The sequence below is a fragment of the Ovis canadensis genome, chromosome 14 (genome assembly GCF_042477335.2).
Source record: "Ovis canadensis isolate MfBH-ARS-UI-01 breed Bighorn chromosome 14, ARS-UI_OviCan_v2, whole genome shotgun sequence".
Lineage (NCBI taxonomy): Eukaryota > Metazoa > Chordata > Mammalia > Artiodactyla > Bovidae > Ovis > Ovis canadensis.
This window is the reverse complement of record NC_091258.1, coordinates 54,185,703-54,210,822: the sequence shown is the minus strand read 5'-3', so window position 1 is coordinate 54,210,822 and position 25,120 is coordinate 54,185,703. Positions and strand designations below refer to the sequence as shown.

The window sequence follows — 25,120 nt, the reverse complement described above, 5'->3', positions numbered from 1 at the left end:
AGGCAGTTATTGGATCTATCCGCACAAAAGCCGCACTGTTGCCGGCAGCGGAGGCTCTGCCGTCCCCGTACCTTTCAAAACTAATATGTAACCATATCTGTTTTAAAAGAGTGATTCATTTTCCTCCCATTGCCTGCGAAACTCTCTTCATCCCCACCACAGGAAACTTGAGTCTGATTTTAATGAGCTTCAATTGGAATGTGGCCTTTGAAAAGTAGTGCATTTGAAAAGATGGAACATTAAATTTTGTAATGATGTAAAACATCTTCAATTTTTGACAGGACAATGGTGCTTATTGTACTTTATGAGTCCACTGGCGATTCAAAGGTCACTTTGTATATGACTCCACAGACAGGGGCAGCACGGAATGAAAATTAGGTTACATGTGATCAGCTTTATTATTAATCAGACGAAAATGGATTTTTAACATTTTTCTAATGAGCAACAGAGAAGGAAGAAAATACCACGAATAAAACTACAGAGGAACAAGAATGACCATGGCTAAAAATGCACCATGGTCATATCTAAAAATGCGCTTTAAATCTAAAATACTTAAATACTATCTCAAGGAATAAAATGCAGCTGCATATTTTGGTGTCATAAATACATAGAAAACGGCCGAAATACCTACTCTAATTTACTATCTCTGTCCTTTGTTTATAACTAACTAATGAACTGATTTCTCTGCACAGTATATTACCATGGTCCCCAAGAACACCACACTGGGTGAGGTGGTGTCACTATTTCCATGATAAATCCTGTTTTTCAGGGGTTTATAACTCAGCTGTAAATATGTAATTCAGACTAAAACTTGGCATACAAGGCCTCGGCCAGAAAGCAAATTTACGCTACAATCACCACTCCACCCCCATCCGATTTTTTTTAAGCCTTTGTATGTGTGATATTTTGGTGTTGAAGAGATGGTGTATTGAAATGGAAGGGGGAAAAAAATAAGTAAGAGTTGAAGACTTGATTTTTTTCACTTCTTATTTAAATCAGAAGACTATTTTTCAACATATGCTCCACGAAGCATATGAAATAAATAGACTTCAGATCCCAAGGAAGTAAAACCAGTGAGAGGTATACTTAAAACGCAGCTCTGAGGAGCATGTGATCAGAGAAACTGAGGCTGGCAGGAGCAGGCCTGGGTACACATTCCTAAAGAACCATGCTTCTCCAGAAAGGGCCAGGTGCTCTCACTGACTGCTCGCCTGGAAGGAAGGCTGAGAAACAGGCCTGAGCCGCATGCACACGCAGAAGCTTTGCAAGAAGCAAACCCCTTAGGACTCACAGGGCAGCCAGACCCGGAAATGTACCCTGTGGGGCACAGGAGGGAGCAGGGAGGGGAGAGTGGATGGTGAGGGGCAGTGGGTCCCCATTCCTGAGACCAGAGCCTGGCTATCTAACCCAGAGGAGCAGGCGTGAAAATGCCATGCAGACACTTTCTTCTGAGACAAGAGTAAGACCACTTGCGTCTACCAGACAGCTACCTATGCCCCCAGGAGGTAAGGAAGAGGGAGATGAATGAAGAGGATACGAGAAGGAAAGTGAAGTTCAGCAGTGAACCTGGCACCCTGGGAATGTAGGGGCTGGGGCATGGGGGTGGGCTGAGGGAGGGCCCAGATCAGATCTAAGACTGAGGAACTTAGAGCAGGCAGAGGGTCCTCAGGGTTCATGTCCCCATTAAAACTCACATCTGCAGAGCCGCTGCCACTCACCACCTCCCTGCATGGCCTCCTCTGCCCAGCCCCCACCATGGGCCCCTCCTCAGCGCCAGCTGCTCACTCCTGGCATATGTAAAGCTGGGGTCAGACCACCCCATAGTTTGTGGAGCCCACCACAAAATGCAAATGCGAGGGCCCTGGTTCAAACATTGTTAAGAATTTTAAGATGGTGACAGCAGAGCATTCTCCTAAGCTCAGAGCCCTTCTGTGCCCAGGGCCTGCAGAACCCCCGTGGCTGGAGTCCTCAGGATGGCCCAGCAGGCCCTGGACTGTCCCACCGCCCTTCCCTGACCCTCTCCTACCAGTTCTCTCCTTAGCTATACATGCTGCTTGTGACCTCAGGACTGGGGCCTCGTTGTCTACAGCGTGCTCCCCAGACCCTCCTACACATTCGCCAGCCTCCTTCAGGTCTTTTCTAAAATGTCACCTCTCAGGCTTCGTCTCTATCCCCCCATCATAAAGTAGCAATTCCACCCAGGCACTCCCCAGATCCCTTCTTTACCTTAGTTTTCTCTAGAGTTTTATCGCCCCCACCAAGGAGTTACTTCATTGACAGGCTGGACCTCGCCCTACCCCAAGGACCTCCCTGCAGGAGATCTTGACTGCTGGGTCTGCAGTGCCTAGAAGTGGAGCTAGTGCAGAGACTCAGGAAATATTTGCTGAGTGAACAAACACGGGAAGGTGTCACTGGTTCTGTGATCTCTTTTCTCTCCCTGTAGTCAACGCCACGTACCTGGGCCCACAGAGTCATCTGAGGGCACAGACAGAGCAAGGCTCTAGATGGGGTCGCAGCCTCCGCTGGCTGAGTTGTCCTTGGAGGAGTGAAGGTGAGTGCCACACCAGCAAGTCTCATCCTTTGAGAGGGGCTCTTAGAGGAGGTAAGGGCTTGGTGGGCCAGAGCAGAGAAACGGCTTTGTGGGGACTATGGCCACTTTGCTCATTCTTGTGCCCAGATGCTTGGAGGAATAACTGGCCTATAAAAGATGGTCCATAAATACTGGTGAATGAAATAAGGAAGGATCAAATGAGAGAATTAGTGACTGCCGCATAATATCTCCTAACTTTGTATCCTGCAAACTCAGGAACCCCTTGCTCAGACTTCAGGGGACGAGGGGTAGGGACTGCCCAAGTGGAGGAAGCCAGTGTCAACCTGTGCCGATGTAGACGTTTCCATGCAATATCAAGCCCAGGTGATGAACCTCAGCCCTTGGCCTCCCAGCTCTTACTCTTCCATGAAGGGCTGCATTGACTAAATTCAAACTGCGCTATGACTGTTCCTACTCGTGAATAACTCCAACAGGATTCAGCAGAGACCGGGGAGCGGGGGGGGGGGGGGGGGGGGAAGTTCATTGATTAAAAAGCTATTACACACACCTATGTATACACAAACACACACACACACGCTTACATTCGCTCAATTCTTGTAAAGTGCCTACATTCAGTTCTGTTAACACACTAGGGTCTGGCTTGTCATTCTTCCAAACGTGGCACCAGAGAGGCTTCAATCTGAGTCACCTGCATCCATATAAACACCCCTATAGGAAGAGCTCTGGAACTACTAGAATCCAGAAAGGCCTGGCCTCCACACTTATCCAATCTTAACTCTCCTGTTGCTATGCAAGCCCTCTGCCTATGCCTGGCCCTTGGCAACAGCAGTGAAAGGAGCAGGTCCCTGCTATTAAGATGAGCTGTCTAAACTAGTCATGCACTTTCTGGGGGCACCTACAAGCCAACCTCCCAAGGAAACAGTGTACTCCTGGACCCTTCTTTTAAGAACAGCCCCTAGAGGCCTTGCACCTCTTCTCAAAGGGTCTCCTCTGCCAACTTTAGTCCATGCTTATCCCAGCCCTCTGTCCCCACTGTGAATCATCCTCTATGTGTGTAGAACATCACAAATATTGCTGGGGGAGGGGAAAGCAGTCTGTCCACTTAACCATTAAACTTTGAGAGCTCATAGGGTATTTAACGTTGCTATAGTTCCTAATTTCACCTTTAGATGTTGGGAAGCAGATAGTGTCACAGCTAATACAAAAGGTGGGCTACTTCTCGTCTTCCACAGAGGCAAGAATGGCATGAGATGCAAATAATATAGCAACCAGCTGGGAGAAGAAACACTGCAAAAAATTACCTAGAAATAGTTATTCATTTGAAAGCAGTTTTCCCAGATGAGAACCAGATCCTGAAATGAGAATGGGGCAGCCAGTCTTGGCAACAGGTGCCCCTGCACCTCAGGGGAGCAGCATCTACCATCACAGCCACTGTTGGAAGGCATCAAGGAGAGCTGAGCCTGGTGCCAGCCAAGGTCAGCACGGGGCGATGCTTCACAGCCAAGGTCAGCACGGGGTGACACTTCACAGCCAAGGTCAGCATGGGGCCATGCTTCACAGCCAAGGTCAGCACTGGGCAATGCTTCACAGCCAAGGTCAGCACGCGGTGACACTTCACAGCCAAAGGCTAGACTGAGAAATAATCCCTAATGGAAAGTCGGCTGTCTTTCTCCAAAGAAACTTGACTCAGATTTCCAAGGCTTTGGTTCATGTTTTCCAGGTGACTTGTTGGGTGTGGCCATTTAGAGTCCTGACTAGCTCCAGCTCTCTGTCCACAGCATCCCTAAGAGGAAAACTATAGACTTTCCCCAAAAGAATGGGTTCTGGCAGGGGCAGTCTTGGCCTGTGGAGATGAGTGACCCTCATCTTGGAGGACTTGGAGGGATGGCTGTCTCTATTTCTCATGGTGTTGTGTTCCCAAAGTCATGTGACAAACTCTCTTAGTTTCAAGTGTCATTTGCAAGACTGGGTTAGTGTGCAAAGAGTCAGTCATGGTGCATTCCCAAGACCCAGAAGTCCTCCAATATGGCAGGCCAGGCTTACAGGAAGCACCTGAGTCCTGGGAGCAGTCAGAGGTTTTCAGGACAGCAGAAGAAGCCCAGGGAGGAGTCTGGAGGTGTAGGCACCTACCCTGCCTACAAATGACTGGGCAAGTCATTGCTTCCTCTTGGACCTTCAGTTCATCCTCCTGCAAAAAGGGGGAAGAGAACCCCAGGCCCAACTCTGTTGGCCACACACAGCCATAGAGAAGCTCAGTGAAATTTCAATGTCTAAGAAAGCCTGCAGAAATGCTGGTCACACACACAGTGTGCGTGGACCTGAGAGCTAAGAGCCCCAGATGTCTGCTCCTTTTCTGCCCCAGGGTCTTTATCTTCACTCTCCCCTCTCTTGGAACATGCACCCCCCCAATCTCTGCATGGCTCCCTCCAGTGTTACCTCCTCAGAAAGTCCTCCCTAACTTAAGGATATGTGATCCCCACCTTCCCATATTACCCTCTAGGCCTTTGCCACTTCATCATCTTCATATCATTTATCATAAACTGAACTTTCATTTGTCTTTTTTTATTGTCAGTGTCCCCCGTAGAAGGCAGGTCCCATGAAGGCTGGAACCTCAGCTGCTTTGTTGGTAACCATCTCCCAGCTCTCTGGAACAATTTGATATGTGCTCAATAAATGAACCAATGACCAAATTCACTTCCTGTTGCAGACTCTTTTTTTCTAAAAGATTGGGAGAGAAAACCGCTTCTTCCTTCTCTGGCATCAAGCCAGCTGAGTCTAGGTGGAGACCCCAGGAACTCTCACTGTTTCCTCCACACGGCCTGAGTTCTGCCCCCTTCCACCTCCTTTCCCACACCCTATGTCTGTTCCTCTGCTGTGATTCTTTGTCCAACTCTACAGCCTCCTCTTAGCACAGGAGCCTGGCACCGTCATGTGACCAATAGTCCAGGAGTTCCCTCTCCAGGGTTGTGCCAGGAGCCCGCCTTCCTAATGCAGGCTGTGTTCCCAGGTTCCTTCAGTGAAGAGCAGTCTCAAAAGCAGGAGAGATTTCTATTTTTTTTCCAGATCAGGGCTCTTCTCGGCATTTTTGCAAGTGGCAGCTTGTTCTAGCCAGAGATGACTATACCATTTCGAACACATAGCATATTTGAGCCAGTGCTACAATAAACTAAGAAGCCTGCCTCTTATCCTTGCTTCTGAAGTGGCCTGGCCCTCTGTAGGGGAGGGGAGTAGTAAAGATTGCCCCAGCACTGCAGGGATGAGTCACAGGAACACCTCCCCTGCTTAGGTACCAATCCCCAAGAGGGTGAGGCTGCCGCCTCAGATGGCAGAATGAGAGCCAGTGACAGGGACCTGCCTGGACACCTGGAAACAGCAGCAACTGTTGTCTCTGGTTCAACAACCAAGGGCAAGCCCGCTCCCTAATCTACATCTGGAAAATGACCTCTAAGATGACTTCTAGCTCTGGATAGTCTAGGAATCTTCCATTTCATTGCAGAGGAACCGATTTCAGCCTCAGTGAGCTCTGAAAACAAAGCAGGCTACCTAAGCGGCAGCGGAGATGCTGTGGGGGAGACTCAGGCATCTGGACTCTGGGATGGAGCTGGATGCTGGGGTCACGTGGGTCCAGGAGGCTGGAGAAGCAGCAGGAGGAGGAGGCGTGGAAGAAAGAAGTGTGGGGTCAGCACGGATAAGGTGGTGTTGACTGGAGAGTGTGTATCCCTGTTGAATAGAGTGGGTACAACTATTTGTACTCCGCACTGAAGAAGGCTTAGCCTGGGAGTTGGATGCAGCTTCCCTGGGACTCTTCTTTGGGAAGTCCCCAATTCTGGACCTCAGCAAAGCCAGAAGCAGACACATCGAGGATGCCACCCTCGGTCTGTCATTGACTGCCCAGCTCCAGAGGACACCCCCACCATGAAAGTGAGCCCAAGTCTGCTGAGGACACAGTCTTCTGGCCACAGACTCTGAGTGACCAGCCTCCCAGGCCACTCCCACCCTCTCCTCTCCAGGAGCAAGTCTTTTCTTAGAAGATTCCCTATGGGGCTTCTTAAAGTGGGAAATGTGCTAAGACGTGAAAAAGCCAGAGCCAAAAAAAATGGGAAGAGTGGCTGTAAAAAAGAGGCTGAGTGCAAACAAGCCACTGGTGTCAGGCAGAAGCAGTTGGGAGCGCCGCAGGCCCAGCGTGAGGCCCACTTGTCTCCTTTTGAGGAGCAGGGGACAGCTGACCGCTTGTCCACAGGATGTGTTTTGATAACTCCCAGAAATGAGAGGGTGTTTTATGGGAGGGTAATTGGGCATAATTCCCTTCATGACTTAGAGTCTACAGGCAGCCTCTACAGCTGGCCCTGATTTGGGACCATCAGCAGCAAATGCTATTTTCATGGCCAATTTATTAAAGACTCCATGTTTTTGAGGAGACGTCACGAACACAAAAAGGGGTATATTTATTGATATGTTTAAAATACAGGTTTTTAACTCCATTCCTCAGCCCTTAAAAACAAAGTAAAGAGACAGACAGATACAATTATGTTCTGACTAGTTTCCGCCAGCCTGCCCAATGGGAACGTTGTACAGAGTTCTCAGTGGCGCTGAAATCTGCTTAGGAAAGCAACAAGTCCTTTGTTCCGTTGACAACAGTTATTACAATTAATTCATTTGGTGATTGGTACTTGAACTGAGTGACAAGGTGTTATTTTACCTCAGTGAAAGTTAAAGTGGTAATACCTACATGTGCAGTAAAGCTGCAGGCTTGCTCTCCCTCGTGGCATGGAGGGGGGTGTGCAGAGAAAAAAGACCAACTCTCGTGGTCTGCTCGGAGACCCCCTCCCCACACACCACTTTGAGTGAGAGGAATGTGCTGGAAATTTCTGCCTCCCCAACCCCAACTCCCACCCCACCGCGGGGGTTCTTGCAAAGTTTTCACAAAGCCATAGGGTCCAAAGGTGACATGAGCTGAAGGGAGTGTGTCTGCGGAGAGAGAGCAGAATGCCACACTTGAGTTGGGTGGTAAGTTTTGTCATTCAACTTGCTGCCATGGACCCAGCTTGTAATTCCACTTGAGGGCCGGGTACTCCCACCTGTCCACCAGGATTCCTCAGTCCTGCACTACTGACATGCTGGGCCAGATAACTCCTTGCATTGCAGGACACGGCAAACTGCCCTGGCCTTTACCCACTAGGTACCAGCAGTGCCCTCAGTATCTCCAGACATTGTCAAATGTCCCTGGTCAGGGTAACACTCTTAGTTGGAAAGCACTGCCCTACCTAGCACCCCAGACTGTTTTTGTATAGGAGATCAGAGGTGCAAGAACTCTCCTCTGATTTATTCTGTCTCAAGCTCTCTGAGCCCACCTGACCCAGAGGCAGGTTCAGACCACTGCTCCCCGAAAGCACACAGGACACTGAGCCTTCCTTATGGATTAGAGGGTGTGGGTGAAGGAGAACAGTGGGACAAAGGACTCAGCACCTAAGAAGGAATTTCGAAGGACGTTTTTCCTCAGGAGCCCAAACTTGCCTTCAGCCAGGGTGACTACAAAAGGGCACTTTCTAGTTACAGGGCCTTGCACCCTCATCAGGATCTTCAGAAATATGTGTTGTTCATTCTTTAAGTCATGTCCGACTGTTTGCAACCCCATGAACTGCAGCACACCAGGCTCCTCCGTCCTTCACTATCTCCCAGAATTTGCTCAAATTCCTGTCCTTTGAGTGTCCACTCATGCTGCCCAACCATCTCATCCTCTGCCGCCCCCTTCTCTTCCTACCCTCAATCGTTCCCAGCATCAGGGTCTTTTCCAATGAGTGGCTCTTCTCATCAGGTGGCCAAAGTACTGGAGCTTCAGCATCATTCCCTGCAATGAATATTCAGGGTTGATTTCCTTTCAGATTGACCAGTTTGATCTCCTTGCATTCTAAGGAAATGTATCATATAATAAATGCCTCAACACAAAAATGTGTCGAGCAGAACTGGTCTTTACTCATTATTATGAATTTCAATAATTATACACCAGGATTCAAAAAATTCTGGCCATCTGAATGTTCAGGCAGCTGGGCAGTAAGTAGAACCTCCTCTCTGCACATTGTATTGATTAGAAATTTGGCTTTTTACTCAAATTTCTCAAGTAGACACTACCACATAACATGGAAGAAGGGCTGCAGGTCCTGGCTCTGGCTGGGTTGTCTCAGGAAGGACTTATTTTCAGGAGGTGGAAGAATGGAGGCTCTGAGGAGCAGAGCTAGTAGGGATCAAGCTCCTCCCACCTGTTCACCTGTCACCTCCTTCTTTAGAGCAGTCCAGTTGGGTTTCTGTAGCAGAGACACACAGTGACAAAGTGCTAAATTCTTCGTCATCTAGCCCAGATCCCAGTGCATCAGGACCTGGACACAGTGCATCCTCCTCGCTGCCCCAGAGCACGGCTGGATGTTGCCTGGGTCCCCAGCCAGCCCAGGAGCCTCTCAATATGAACAGCTCAGTAGAACTTGACTTGTACTGTATGTCTGCATTGGAAAAGTCATGGACAGGGACCACAGAAACGCTCCCAATTTTATTTTTTTAATTAGCAGTATTTATCACCTGCTCAAAATCAATTGCGTATTTTAAATGAAAACAAATGACTGTTTCTAGACTGATCAATACTTGCATCTTCGCCTTTTAAAAAGTAAAAAGTTTGAATGTAAGGAAATCTTTATCTTTGCTCCTGTCAATCCAATTATAATATAGCTCAATAGTTAATAAATATAATCCTCTTTGTCTGGGCAGATCAACATCATAAAAAATGCAAAGAATTCTACGGTATCCAAGACCCTGTGTGGTGGAAAGCAGCCTCTTCCCTGTAAGCTCCGGGCCTCGGTACTTTTCTCCTCTCCTTCCTAGATGAGGAGCCGTTTATTCCTATTAAGTCTAAAGAAAAGGGTTTATATATTTAATGATTCTAAAACCAAAATGCTACCTACTATCTGCACAATTGCCATTTTATCTCTCTAAACTTCTCCGGTTGACGTTTTTAAAAGGGCAAAAGCAGAAAACCCTTATATAATACCTAATTTGTACATCTGCGGTTTCCCTCTGACTGCCACAGGCACCATATGTTTTTAATTATCATAATAGCCCTAAAGAACCTGTTCGGTGGGAAACACATATGATCCTTTTATTACTGGTTTGTAATTTAAACAGTTTTAACAGAAAAGGTCTGGCTATAGGGGAGTGACAGGCTCAAAGGCCTAAGATCCCTGTCTTCGACCTCTGGAAGCTCAAGTTCAGATCCCACCCACCAGGCAGGACCTCCTTCCCCTGCTTGACAGAGGTAATTGGTCGCATGTGAAGCGGCTCTGTGGGACCTTTAAAAGACAGGATCTGTGATCTCCAGTGACGCTGGGGTCTGGTTAGAGCCTGACACAGTGGGCAGAGGGTTGATAAATATTATCCCAGTCTGACCTCTGCTGCCCTCACAGCTGGGGGCTGGGCCCATGGCAGCCCCCGTCTGGAGGGTCCACTGGTGCCCTGGGCCACCCACTCTCCACTCTCCCCCACCTGGACCCCAGAGAACAATTGCAAGGTGAGGGGTCAGGTTTCCTTGAGGCCCTCTCACTTCGGGGAGGGCTGGGTAGACAGTCTTTTCCTGGAGGTTGAAAAGTATAATAAATACAGCCTTAAAAATAATTAATTCGCAGACCGCGAGATGGAAGAAATCTTGGGATGGGGATGATCTGGTGGGACTTTCTCATTCATGACGAGGTGAGGATGCTGAGGGGACAGGAAGAGACCTGCTCAGGGTCACAGGCAAGTCCTCAGCCGGGTGGGTCACATGGAGCACCTCTGACCACACCCAGCACCCCATCCAGCCTGTTCCCAGGATTCTACCTATGGGTGCAATCTCCGCTGGAATTGCCACATTTTCTCCCAGGACCCAGACCTACAGGATGGCAAGAAAACGCTATTTTTATTTATTTGTTTGTTGGTCTGCTCGTTTTTGACATATCGCAAACAAGGTCTAAGGGCTTCCTAGGTGGCACTAGGGGTAAGAACCTGCCTGCCAATGCAGGAGATGTAAGAGACCCAGGTTCGATCCCTGGGTTGGGAAGGTCCCCTGGAGGAGGGTATGGCAACTCACTCCAGTATTCTTGCCTGGAGAATCCCATGGACAGAGAGCCTGGAGAGCCACAGTCCATAGCATCGCGAAGAGTCGGACACGACTGAAGCGACTGAATCCACGTGCAAACAAGGATTTAAAGGCTTGGGAAAGCCCACAGGGTGAGGCAACAAAATGCCATCTCGGGATAGCTCCACTGCCTGAATGAATCAGACCCTCATGTGCTTGCTGAGTCACCTTGGGTAAGGTAAGCAAGTGTTTTCTCTGTGCCTCCATTTCCCCATATGTAAAATGGGAAGCATAAAAATTACATCTACCTCAGGGGATTTTTATAATATAAAGATTAGATGAAAGAATAACATTTGTAACTTTCACTTTCATATATATATATATATATATATATATATATATGGTATTTAAAATTAGAGTTGGCCCTGGCACATAGCTAAGAATTTATGATTTAAAACCAAACTCGGTAGATGGAGGGGTAGCTCAGAGGACCTGATCTTGTAGGTGACGCTTAGGCATGGGGAGATCAAGAGGATAAAGCCGTGTCCCTGAACACCAGAGCCAAGATGCTGGGTTAGAATGGGACAAAACCTCCAGTTATAATTGCTTTCTGGCAAGCTCTCAAGGAATCCAGGGGGCGGGGGAAGTGTTAGGAGCAATGGCCATCAGACTTTCTTGGGCTGTCCAAATGGCGGGTCTGATTCCACTCAGCTAAGAAAGTGGCTTTCTCGTTTCCACTACTGGGGGTTTTAGCATTCAAATGTGACTCTATGATATTGTATTACTTTGATTTTTTTTCTTTGTCATAGCTTGATACTGGAAATGCAATACAGGTGACCTTTGAACAATGTGGATCTGAGCTGCTCAGGTCCACTTACACGAGGTTATTTTTTTAATAAATAAATGTATGTGCTGCAAATGTATTTTTTATTATGGTTTTCTTTAAATATTTCCTTTGCTGTAGCTTACTTTATTATAAAAATATGATATGTAATACACATAATGTACAGAATATATGTTAACTATGTATGTTATCAGTAAAGCTTCCAGTCAGCAGTGGGCTATTAGTAGTTAAGTTTGGGGGAGTGAAAAGTTATACCCCTTTTGACTGTGTAGGGGATCAACACTCCAAGTACCCTAATCTGTCACCTTAGTCGCTCAGTCCTGTGTGACTTTGTGACCCCATGAACTGTAGCCCACCAGGCTCCTCTGTCCATGGAACTCTCCAGACAAGAATACTGGAGTGGGTGGCCATTCCCTTCTCCAAGGGATTTTCCTGACCCAGGGATTGAACCTGGGTCTCCTGCATTGCAGGCAGATTCTTTACCGTCTGAGCCACCAGGGGAGCCAGGTCGTGAGTCAACTGTATATGGAATAATGTAGCTGAAACCCACTATCATCTGGCACATACTCTTCGCCAGGCTTACAGCGCAGCACCTGACGTGTATTTGCGTACACTTCGGTCCCTGAGCTCCTGGTCAGGCGCCTGGTACCTGTGTGCACAGACTAAGCTGAGGCTCAGGGAGGCTCTCCAATGGGATGCTCATGGCTTGAGAAGTTGGAAGGCTTTTCCAAAGAGTAGAAAAAGAACCTCGGGCAAGTCACCTGACATGTGGCCTCGGTGGCCTCATGCATAAGATGGGTTCTGCTAAACAGGTGAGTCTGGTTATGCAGAAGTGACTGGCAACCAGAATGGCTGAAGGAGGACCAGCTGGTGTTGGGCCTGTGACACTGGAGGGGCCCACTTGCCTGCAGGTGAGGCTGGGAGTGAGACATGACAGGCACATCCTCTCATGCCACCCTATCCTTCCTCCTTCAGGACAGGCTCTCTCCAGGTGAGTAGGTGGCACAGGCATTCATCCAGCCAACCCCACCCTTAGAGGAGGAATGAAGGAATCACAAGTCCAGATCTGGCCCTCCCAGTGACCCCAGAAGATGAGAGGAAGCCTTCTCATGAGTTTAAATAAAGGGGGAATACAAAGCCCCCACCCCAGAGGGACTGCTCTTTCCTTTTGGCAAGAAGAAGGCCAGATGGCCACCTTCATTTGAGATGTCAATTGTGACCTCCTGACTCAACAAATAGCAAGTGCATCTTAATCAGAGAGTGCCCTTCCTGTCCACCAGCAAAGGCTACTGCTCCGCCCCCCCCCCCAAGGAAACAAGACCTTCTTAATCACAGGCTGCCTCGAGGGGCTGGGAGGGGGGCCACAGGCCCTGGCTGACCCTGCCGCCAGCAGCTACTGTCCCCGCTCGATGCCTGCCTGCCTGGTGCCGGCCCAGCTCGGCAGCCCAGCCAAGTAGGGGCTGGGGTGAAGGCGCCTCCAAATTTCCAGTTCGGGGAACAATAACTCACATGACTTCGATCCCATCTGCACCCAGGGAAGGCAGAGCAGGGAAAGGAGCATAAAACACAAAGTTCCCACAGTCAACATCTGTCTTAGTGCAAACAATGGACCATTATCTTGTAAATAATTCTGATTAAGCTGCAGCGTTTCCTCCTGAAGCTGGTGGTGGGGAGCTGGGGGAGGGCGCTGCTGGGAAGCTGGCCTGGGCCACCAGGTGCTACACTCAGAGCCTCCCCAGGCCCCTGCCCCTCACCCTCGCCCTGCCCACGGCAGCAGGCCCTCTGACCACCTTTAAACCCCAGGTGGCTTCCGGAAGGTTCCTCCCTGCCGCATGCTCTCTTTTCTGCTGGCTCTTCTCCTCTTCCTCACTCTATTTCCTGCTTTCCTCCCCTCTCCAGATGCCATCTCCATCATGTTTCTTTTAGTCTATTCATACTGGTTTTCTGTTCTCTCACCGTCTCCTTCCTCCCCTTCGTCTCCCCAGGTCTCCAGTTTCCCTTCTTCACGCCTTCCCCTTACTCTCCACTCCAACCTTCACGTCTCCTTTCTCTCTTCATCCGCACCTCTCACTCACTGCTCTTCACCCCTCTCTCGTTGTCTGATCCTTCCTGCTCTTGGTCTCACGGTGGCTGTCTGTCCTCTCATCCCAGGCCCACCCCTCCAGACTCTGGATTGGTGTAGAGTCGGGAGATTCTGAGGCCTACAGGCCCCTCCTGCTGCCCGGCTGTCTCAGACCATCAGGCCTGAACAAGGCCGACCAGAAGCACTGTGCCCGCAGGGACCCCTCTTTCCACCACTGGGAAACCCCTCATGCCCCACCCCAAATCCAAAGACCCTCTCCCTCCCGTGTGTCCCAGGATGCTGAGGTCAGCCTGCCTCTGCACCCACGCATCTCCTGTGTCATGAAAAAGAGCTGGGGCTTCCCAGAGCCGCCCCACAATAAAGAAGTCCAGACACACACCTGTGCAAAGGAGACAGGATTACTCACTTTGTGAAGGTATTTATCCCAAAGTTCTCAAGAAAATCCCCCTGGTGATTTAAATTGAATTGCCTGAATGTGATTTTGAGATGACACTTCAAGCCCAAAGTTTCCCTATGAAAGCAAAAGCCGCTGTATAAGAAGCACTGTTCCTGCTAGCTGACCACTGGACATTTTTTTTAAAATCTCCTAATTGTAAATCCTTTGCAGCATAAGAAAAAAAAAAGAAAAAGAGTTCAGTTGGAGCCAACAGGGGTGATGTCTGTACATCCCAGGAATGGTATCATTGAACCCCAGCACACCTTTCTCCATGGATGGGATGGAATCCCAGTGAGGCTGTCTAGAAAGAGGCCTTCAGGTGGTGAGTACAGATTGGCAAGAATGAGGAGCTCCATGCTTTGCATTACCTTACCCAAATTCTCTCTCCACTTGTCAAGGTCTTAGGGAATATGAGTCTTCATGGCAACCCTGCCTGGGGCCTGCATGGCATCAGAAATCCTAAAATAACTGAAATGTGGATGGTCTGCCAACCTCCAACTTACTCATTCAAATTCATTTCATTGTCTTGAGGATGCACAAGGGTACACAAGTGTATCCTTTGATGGATAACAAAACTAGAGCAATCAACCCCAACTCTACTGTAGAGCACAGGGAACTCTCCTCGGTACACTGTAATAACCCATATGGGGGAAGAACCTGAAAAGGAATAGATAAATGGATATGTATAACTGAATCACTTTTCTGTACACCTGAAACTAACAGAACATGGTAAATCAACTATACTCCAAGATAATTTTTTTTAATTAAACAAAAGCCAAGGAATGGAGGAGTTCAAAGTTGGAGATAGTACACACTGTCCCAAACTCGGGGGCTTGCTAGCCAACAGTGACTTTGAGTGGCCACAGGAATGCTGAGGATGGAAGAGTGGAAGGGTTGCAGATATGGAAAGGGATGTGAATTGTTCCTCATGCCCCATGCATGCAAGATGGAGCACAGCATGACTCCTCTTCCCTCCCTACCTCCCGCCTTTCCTTCTAAGTGTTAGTGGGTTGGAGTGATGGGTGGGAGTGGGGGGCTCCCAAGAGGGACTACATACTGTCACACCCAAGAGGGGCACCTTGGATTATCAAGTTGATGTCAGTAAAGCACTTGAGGAAACCTTAATCATCATGAAAATACCCAAGCGCCACTGTGAATACAATAGGCTGTAAAATTAAAAAAAGTTAAATAATCAGATTTTTCTTGCACTACTATGAACCCAAAGATCCACATTTATTGACTCCCTCTTTTAAAAAAAAATTCTAGATTCTAGAATTAGAAGGGAAATGCCTCAATGCTCTTCTTACGAGTTAATAAAAATGTCTTGATGAAGAAGCAAGTATTCATATGCCCCATTCTTAGACTGAAACCCCACACGTTCATGTACTTGTGGGAAGACCAACTTGGTGCCCACATCTGGGACCCTGCAAGACTTGAGTGCTCATGAGGACTCTAGAACAGATGGAGTCTTAGACAGTCACCAGAAAAATTAAGGAAACAGGGATCCTGAATACCATAGAATTTGAGACCCAAGAGGATACTGAGGGGACTTGTCCAAGCTCCTTGGAGTGTGACTGTATCTACAGATACTGTAGGTCCTCTGACCCCCGGGTCAGCCCTCCGTCCAGCTTCCAGAAAGCCTGGCCCTGAGCTGAGTGTGTGTCCCAATATTTAAAATCTGCAGTTCACTTCCCACCTTAGAGTATGAATCTGCCCTCACCCTGGGCTCTGGAAGACTGGTGACCCTCTGCAGTGCGCCAGGGATGTAAAAATCCTCAGACCAAGGGGTTCTGGCTTGTGCTGGATGCTGTCCGTGCCCGACCCCTTCCCCTCTGGCTCCCTAGGATGCCAGTGGCCTCTTGTTTCTCTCTGATTGTGACTGTTTCGCTGTTGGGTGAGCTGCTGCTGCTGCTAAGTCGCTTCAGTCGTGTCCGACTCTGTGCGACCCCATAGACGGCAGCCCACCAGGCTCCCCCGTCCCTGGGATTCTCCAGGCAAGAACACTGGAGTGGGTTGCCATTTCCTTCTCCAATGCATGAAAGTGGAAAGTGAAAGGGAAGTCGCTCAGTCGTGTCCGACTCGTAGCGACTCCATGGACTACAGCCCACCAGGCTCCTCCGCCCATGGGATTTTCCAGGCAAGAGTACTGGAGTGGGGTGCCATCGCCTTCTCCAGGGTGAGCTGCAGTGACTCTCAACTACGGAGAGCTGCAGAGCTGGCGGATAAATGCCCCAGGTTCTTCAGCCCTCAGGGGTCATTCTGAGGTGAATGTCACATTGTGTCCTAGAGGATCCCCAGGGGACAAGGCCTAGCCCCTGATCAGTGGCAGCCCTGTCAGCACCCTCAAACATGCCTCTCAGGACTGCCCCCCAGCTGAACAAACTGTACCCCGCTCCTTATGTCAGGCTGTGCTCTGGTGAGACCCTGAGTAGGTCAGCCATGGGCTCCTGAAAGACTGAGAAGATTAATGGACTCCCCTTGACAAGAAAGAGCCCAACATTCTGTGACCCCCAGTTAAGCCCTGAGGCCTCTGTACCCCAGTAAGCCACCTGCTCCCACCCGGTCCCTAGGTGCGGGGACAAGTTGGGTGGCTTGTCCTTGCAACTGCCCCAGCCCTCCCCGCAGGACATACAAAACACTTGAGTTCCAAAGAGAAAAGCAACTTGTCCATCATATAAAAAGAGCAATAATTTGGTAAATTAATTGCAAATTTGCTTTCCCTGCTTGGTTGCCTTTCTCCTTTTCTGTGGATAATTGAGAGTATATTATATTAATTTGACAACAACAGAAGTTCAAAAAGAAAACTTAACCTTGTGAGCAGTGGGTTACCATTAGATGGGTGTGTCTGAACAACTCCACAAAGAGCGTGAACGACAAACCCTTCATACAGCCAGCCAATTTCTGGGTGCACAGATGGAGATCTTTGCTTATGAAACTGCTGTGCAGAGTTTCCCAACTTTAACCTTGAGAATGCACCGTTTGCTCTAGAGACAAAGTCCACTCCTGCGCAGACAACACTGTACATGTTGAACTGCACGCTTAGGGCTGTAATTCACTCATCATGATGTTTCTTTGAGCAAAAGTGACTATAGGTAAGAAGAAATCATCTCCCAAAATTTTGACTCTTTTCCCCTGCACCAGAACATGTGAGTTTCTTCGAAACATGAGTAACTGAAGAAGTGGACTTGAAGACTAGTTTTCACCATGAGCTGCACAAGCCTTCTCCCCCTCAGTCTGTCCCATCTCATGGCACAGTTACCTCCTTGAAACTCCTTTCCCCTCTTTCCACCTCAGACCAGTGGGCCATCCTTGCTTAGAAGAGTCTAGGCTTTAGGGCCAAGGGTAGAGTCATAGGGGATGCTTGGGGTTGCCCCAAATCTGAGTCCAAACAAGTTGCACTTTTTGTAATGCCACGTGGGGATGGGGAGGGGGAGGCAGGCTTCCAGAAACAGGACCGCCAGCCCCCACGCTGAGCTGTGAAATGAAGTCAGCTCATCCAGAGGCCTGGATGCACCCAGCTCCCTCACGGCCACAGCCAGGATGTTCCTAACAACACTCAGCTGATGAGAAAGGAGTTCTTCCCCAGAGGCAGGGGGATGAGAGGGAGGTGGGGAAGAAGGGGGCAGAGGAGGGAGGGTTGTGAAATGAGAGGGTAGGAGGCTGGGGGCAGCTCATAAAAAATTGGAGGGGAAAATCCACAAAGGTCTCCTCTAAGCTTGAGAAGCTCCCCCAGGGGAGCAACCCAGGAAATACCCCCTGCTTTCGAAGTGGAAATGTGGAGACCCCGTTAGGGAAATCGAGCCCTCGTGGAGGGAAGAGGGAAATAGACGCCTGGATAGGGGGCTCCAGGGAACTTTCCTGCAGTCAGCACGAGGAGCCAGGATGATCTGTTTCCTGTAACAGTTCTGCCTCTGTTGCCAAGACCTGGCCACTCATGCTGCACTGGACTCCCAGCCCCTTCCCTGCTGGAATGGTGGTCTCGGCAAGGGTTCCCACAGTGTGCAAATGACTGTAAATGAAGAACAGTGCCAGGGACTATGTGTTCAACTCCAGGCCCTTCAACAGAGCCCTCTGGTCCTCACTGCATCCTGGCCAGGGGTTAAAGAGGGTGCCGCTTGCCTTCACAGAGTGGATAGTGGTGAGCCCCTCCTTGGGAGCTACAAATATGGCTTCTAAAACCCAGCGTGGCTTCAGGCCCTGGTGGAGAGAACAGGCTCACAGAGGCTTGGTGTGTGTGAGGAGGTGATGCAGGCCTCATGGAGCCATCAGGAGGCAGGGACCCAGGAAAGAGCAGCTATGAATTCTTGTCCCAGGGCAGTTCCCCAGACTCAGGTGGCATTGGAAACAAAGATGGGATCCCCCCCACCCCCAGAGTCTTTCTTTCCATTCAGGCTCTGCCTACTGCTGGTTAAAGCTGGTCCAGGTAGATGTGGTTGGGGTCACTCGCTATACCTTGGCTAGGCATGTGGGCGTCCACCAAGTTTTCCATCAGAACCCACAATGCATGTTCTCAGCTTCGTGGAACAGTATCCTGTTCTCAGAATCTCTCACTTTCACCTCTTATCTCCAATAAGACACAACCTAATCCTGTACTCTATGATCTTCAGGGTTGCTTGGACAATTTCCATGAGACCTACTGAAGGGAATATCTTCAGCAGTCAAGGTGACAAGGCTGATGTACTGATGGGCCAGGCATGTTCCAGTGGACACTTCTGGGCTTTCGCTCCCTTGCACACAGGACACTTCATTTATTTGGAGAGGGGGGGACCATGCTTGGGGCTTGGGATTTGGTCAAACAATGATAATACCTCCCCCACCCCCAGAACCAGTTAGCCAGGCAGCAGCATGTGCATGGAATTTAGAAGTTTACAAAACCCGCCCAATTAGAGAAGCTTGGTAACACTGTTGAAGTGGCAGGTGCCTGAAGTCCAGCTCATGGACGAAAAAAAAACCTAAGCGATCACAAAAGAAAAGTTAAATCCTTGCTTCGTGTCTCATGCTGTGATGGGGGTTGGGGCGGAGCTGGGAGAAGCCTCTTACAACAGACAAGGGCACAACCAAAATATCGCAGTGAAGTTCCGCACTCCGGCGATTCCAAGGGCCTTTCCATGTAAAACTATGCTTCACAGGATGAAAAGGAAATGGTAAAGTCTGCTGCACCAAGGCCAGGCGTGTGTCGTCCTCCACGTGGGGGATGAGGGACACGGGGCCTGTGAGCTGTCGTGGGGTCTAATCACCCACCCGAGAGATACTTGTGCACACAGATGGCTCTCCCCAAACCCACCACAGTCACCCCACCCAATGGGGAGGTGCCTTGACATTTGTATGTTTAGGAGCTGTAACTCTTGGGGCCACCTAGAAATGGGTGGAAAACTTGGCAGGCGACCCAGCAAACAGCCCGTGGGACAGCATCTCTAGCGTCCCTGAATGTCCTGTTGAGGCTTCCAACAGACAGAGGGATGTCAAGGTGGAGGGTGTTGCGGAGTGAATTAACATAATGACTCAAAACTGCACTAATGTTTCACAGCTTTTTTTATTAGCAATACCAAGATAAGTTATTGAAGCATTTTTAGTATTGTTTTACATTCCATTCATAAATGACCTAACTTGTAACTCAGCATACAGCACACTTAGAGATATAGTTTGACACTTATTCAGAAAGCTACAATTATTATAACTTACATGCCTTCATTACCAGGAACACCTTCATATATCTTCTAATTACTTCAACAATACTCTATTCCAAAGCACACGATAACCCAGTACAAGTTTACACAGTTTGCTTCAATCACCATTTTTAAGGAGTGGATGTTGAGGTGCTGTTCACTGGTACTTTACTGTCATCTGTTCCTGGTTAACGTGACGACCTGACACAATATTAAACTAGCAATATTACTGCTTAAATACTATGGAGAAAGAGAATTACTGCACTTTTCTGTATTCTTCTAAAGTGTTACAAAATACAGGACAATCGGACACAAGCAGTAATGCCAACGAGACCATCACAGGGCCCGCTTCTAGAAGCTGTGCTGAGCGGAAGCCCCCCCAACAGGGTTTCCACAGGTGAAGGGGCTCCAATCCACCAGAGTTTGTTTTGCAGAATTCGTGACTCTGAGGGAATTTTCTCTCTCGCTCAAGTTACTAAGGCTTCACCATCCTTCGCTAATAGTGGAACATATGGGGCAGTATTTTTAGTCTCCCTGATTCTTCGCTATATATACTGTAGGTTGGTGTGCCATGTGTATACACATACCTATGCCAATAGTAATTGTTTATTCAACACACATATGTGTATACATTCTTCTCTTGACTTTACACGATTAACAAGCTGCAGATAGCCACCGAGGAGCACGAACAGACAAGGGCAAATCCAGCTAGACCGACTAGAACAGGGGGTGTCACTTACCTGCAAGAAAATGTGCAGATTCATTAAACAATCCAGAAACCATGTGGGCTAGAGGCATTCGAAAGCAAGGGCAGGGCCACACTCCCTAATTGTTTAATGGAATGATGACAATAAAGCAATATTTATAAAATTTGGTCCTTCCATCTCTGGCTAAAGCAAGAATAGTCTATGTGATTAGAGCAGGTTGGAAATTAGATGCAGAGGTGCTGTTGATCAGAGCTAAGTAATAGGAGATAATTACTACTTATCTGAAACCTGGGCTTGGCACATAACATCTGAATAAAAAGAAGAAAGAACCTGATTCCTTCAGCAGCTAAGATGTCTGTAGCTAGATGGCTGTCCATGCCAACCACCACTTTGATTCAGCAGCCTCAGAAGGCAGACCCCAAAGCTTAAGTCCCCAAAAGCACTCAAGATACACATAGGGTCACGCTGCTCCTATTGCATATGGCGGTGGCTGGGCCTGCCTGGAGGCTTGCATTTCCCCAGGGACGTGGATGTCCATTCTGACAACACTCTCTTCACTCGGCATTCTCCTCCTCTCTCCCAATTTGAAGTCATCGTTAGGGAGGAAAAATTACTGTATACAGGCATGTATGTTTTGAACCAAAGAGTTTGGTTGGTCTCTTCTCCCAGCCCAGGCTTGATCCTGGGCAACAGGTATCATGCAATCCAAAGAGAACATGGATATGGCAACCAAAATGAAAGCTACCAGACTTCTGCTTCGGAGGCACTGTTGATTCAGACAGTAGCTTTTGGAGCCAAAAATATGCAGCAAAAGGAAAGGAACATAAACAAGGCTAAATGTCACCAGTGTTTGCCGACTTACAGACACCATCCATTTGTTTGTTCTGAAATGACGAGTGGACCATTTGGCAAATACAATGGTATTCACACAACAGTTCTGTCATCCCGCAGTGCAAACGACATCACGTCAGTGGCATTCCCATTTAATTTAAACAGAAGGAAAGGGAGGAGGAGTAGAATGCCGAAAGAGTTTGGAGAGGGCTGTCACCCAAAGAGGCTGCACCCCGTGAGGCTCTGGATGGGGCCAGGGGAGAGCCTGTCCAGGGTGCTGGTTTCTGTGGGAGACCCCGAGGGGATAGCACCTGTGCTTTGTCCCACCAGAGACAAAGGGAAAGGCTCTGCAGCCAGCTGTGAGGCAGTCAGCAGGGGCAGAGCAGGCAGGATGGGGTGGCGATTTGCATTAATTGAAAGGATCTGCCCCTGGACTTCAGGACAAGCCAATTGATCCTCCCTACTGAGGTCTAACATCAGGCCCTGGACATGCACTATGACTGGGGGCAGCCTGGACAATGGGAGTCAACAGCCAACCTAGAAATGATAAAATTGGGCCAAGAAAGGGAGTGCAAAAGTTGTGCTTTATCCACAGTGTCCGTAAGCTGATAGTAAGAGTCAGCTTAGGAAGAAGAGAAGAGAAGGATAATGGCTCATTTGGCTTTAAATAAAGCATGGCAGCTCTAGAGACAAGACCCTATGACAGAGATTCCCTGGGCCTCCTAGGCTCACTGCCCTCCCATGCGTTGGCTGAACCTGGGCACCTGTACACTTGGTGGATTTGGATTTGGTGGTTCTCTTTCTGTGCCATTTAACTAATTTTCTTTCTCCATTAGGACCTGTTGACTTCAGGGCCACACCTTAAAACTTAGAATTGTCCACGAGACCGAAAAACATACCACCTATCATGGGCTATGCACCGGCAGCCTGTGCTTGGGTGTCTTCATGCATACAGATGCAGTGTGAACAGTGTCACACACCCCAGCCACAGCCCGCTTGGAAATCTCTGACTAACCACAGACATTAGCCATTTCTTGGCCAAAGCCTGAGGTGGTAAGACATTTCCTACTCTGAAGCACCTGCTTTCTATGAGGAGGCGAACTGGGTAGAAACTGGAAGGTGTGACCACAGTGATGGGATGTCACCACTAAATCACCAGAACTGCCTTCCAGGCTAACATACCCACATGCCCAGAAACAGCCATCAGCGACTTGGCGTGGCAGACATAAGGAAATAAAATGTGTCTCTATAACCTTGATGGAAAGTAAGATTTGTACCCGCTCAGGGCTAAAAGGGACGACTGCAACCCAAAGATGTTTGGGCAGTGACATCACCTCCTTGTGATAGCCTAATGTGGACATCATCTCTTCTAGAAAATATCAGCTCCATTTATCCAAGCTCTTCTACCTCCATCATCTCTTTTTATCCTTACGCTTCTGTCCATCAAAGAGCTCCTGTGTCTTTCTTGTCTGCCTGCTTTGGCTGTGATGGTGGGGGCCGTGGACCCACCATGAGTCACGGAGGAGGGTGTTCTCTTGAAAGTCTTTTACACATAGACAGAGATGTGACCTTCCAGAAAAAGCTACTCCAGGCCATGTAGGTCTACAAGCCCCCTCTCACTCTCAGAAAATCTCCTGCATCTCTGGCATTAAACAGCAATAGATGGAATGTTGCAGCTGCTGACCTGAGTCCTGCCCGCATCATCTCACAGGCCAGTGGGGTTGCAGAGGACGGTTTTCACATATCTTTTCTAGGGATGACCACAGCAATGCAACCTTCTTTATACTCTAGCAGAGGCGGACACACTAGGACCTCTGGGCCAATTCTAGCCCACTGCTGTGTCAGTAAATGAAGCTTACTGGAATGCAGGCATGCCCATTTGTTTCCTTATTGCTTGCTGGCTGCTCTGTGCTGCCCAGCAGAGACCACAGAGCCTGCAAGCCTAATGGGCTCACTCTCTAACCTAGGAAAGTAGTTGCCTACCCCTGCTCTAGACTGTATAGCTGATAAAATGGTGAATATTTTCAGACTGCCTATGCTGAGAAATCAACAAGGTTTTTGCAGGACAGAAGGCACATTTCAAAAAGAGTTGAGCTTCTATCATGTCATCAGACATTTTAGAATACATGAGGCACAGAGCTTTTTGAAACCTGTCTTTTTTTTTTTTTTTCCAGGAAAGGGGAGGGGTCCTCATTCTCTCATTGTCATGAGAGAACTCTTGGTCTCAGACATAACTTGGGTCAGGGAAGCCAGTTGCCCCCTAATAGGGAATACTGAATCAATTGCTGTTAATGACCCTGGCTTCTCACTTGCTTCCTCCCAGGCTCAGTGGGTCACTTGGTCTGGGAGCCAATGTACAAGGACCTCAAGCCCACCACAGACAAGCTGCTAGATTCTCCTCACTCAGCTGGGCTTCCCTGAGGGTTGGTTACTCCAAGAGTAAGGGGGGTTGTACCCTGCTCACTCCCTTTCCCTTAATTTGACTTTAGTTCTTCACCATCAACCCTACTCTTGGGCTCACCAAAGAACATAGAGCAAACTGCTCAACACACCATGGTTACCAGTCATCTATCTAGGGTTCAAAAATAAAAGTAGTGGCTGCTCTTCAAATCCCCAAACTCTGGAGAGAAGCAAGTTCTGTCCCTGGGCCATGCAGCCAGCCCCACAGGTATTGTGCAGAACCACCTCTGTGCGGTCTGGGGCCCACCAGAGCACTCTCAGATTCCAAGCTACTGGTTGATACAACAGTTCATCAGATTTCTCAGCCTAGACAAAGGAGCTGTCTGCCTTGTCTTTTCAGTGGATATGAATGCTGCCCTGGTCTGCCCTGGCCCCTCTTATTAGATAATCACATGGATCCTGTCCCATTACAAGACCAAGGTCAAATCCATTCCAACAAAACCAAGGGCACATCCAAGCTCTCCCACGGCATGGGAGTGCCCTTGTACATTATGCTCTTCAACAGACTAAAGAAAGGTGGGCCATGCCTGGAGCCTGGAAATGGGGACTTTGATTGGAGCAGGATTTCTTGTAATGTGATCAGGCCCAGAGTGGGGCCTGACTCACTCTAGAAGCCAACAACACATGCCCTTCAGTTTAATCCAAGATGGCTCAGTCACCTTCCTAGGATCATCTGTGACACGTCTCTGATCTTTAGAAGTTCACACTCAAGCTCTCAATGTTGGCAAATGCTGCATGCCTCCCCTACCCAGCTGGCTGGGATGGCCTTTCTCCTGGTTGTCTCTCACTTCTGTATTGCCTAGGAGTAGACAGCGCACATAGGCCAAGAACCCAGGCTTACGACACTAAGGAATGTAGGGCCAGAGCCTTAAAAGTTAGAGAGCAGGCATGCAGAATTAAGAATCCAGAAGCAGAGCTTACAACGTGAGGATCATCCATAAACTGAGGGTTAAAGGCCCCTTCTCCACTCACCAGCCTGTGTCAGCAGAGCCACTGAACTCTGGTGGGGAGAGGGCTCTACATGACTTGAACAAGATCTTTCCTGATGCTTCTCCCAACAATTTTACACCCATGAGAATAGATACAGATGGACATTAGCTCTCCGACAAGCCTGTTTGTAGGGGCATCAAAGCAGGGATTTGGGTTTACTAACCAGGCAAAATCAAATGCTGAACTCTCTTGAGATAAAAACTAACAGAATAATCCTTTGGTTGTGCAAAGCCCAGCTTCTTGAGGAAACCAGCTATCAAGCTGGTGGGCCTGTTTGAAAACCCATATCTATTCTGAGTGGAGCAGAGAGGAAGGAATAAACATTAGGAGTATTTGATTCCTTGTGCCAATATCATATCCACCTTGGCAAAGTCAAGCCAACGGGAGTTTGAGGTTTTCAACTATCATTTGTGCTTTTTGCAATGCTAAAAAGACAGTAGACTAGGCAGGAAGAAAA

At 48.6% G+C, this 25,120-nt stretch overlaps 1 protein-coding gene across 2 annotated transcripts in view; it reads right to left on the bottom strand.

The window, feature by feature from the left end:
- Positions 1-25,120, bottom strand: part of ZNF536 (zinc finger protein 536) — a 331,324-nt gene that overhangs the window by 120,750 nt on the left and 185,454 nt on the right. The window contains exon 5 of one of the 2 annotated variants that reach the window (XM_069548993.1): positions 19,524-20,415. The exons of the other annotated variant lie outside the window; for it this stretch is intronic. Coding sequence (XP_069405094.1) covers positions 20,408-20,415 — 8 coding nt within the window. The 3' untranslated portion in view covers positions 19,524-20,407. Of the gene's footprint in view, positions 1-19,523; positions 20,416-25,120 lie in introns of those variants that run through there. 2 annotated transcript variants of the gene reach the window in all.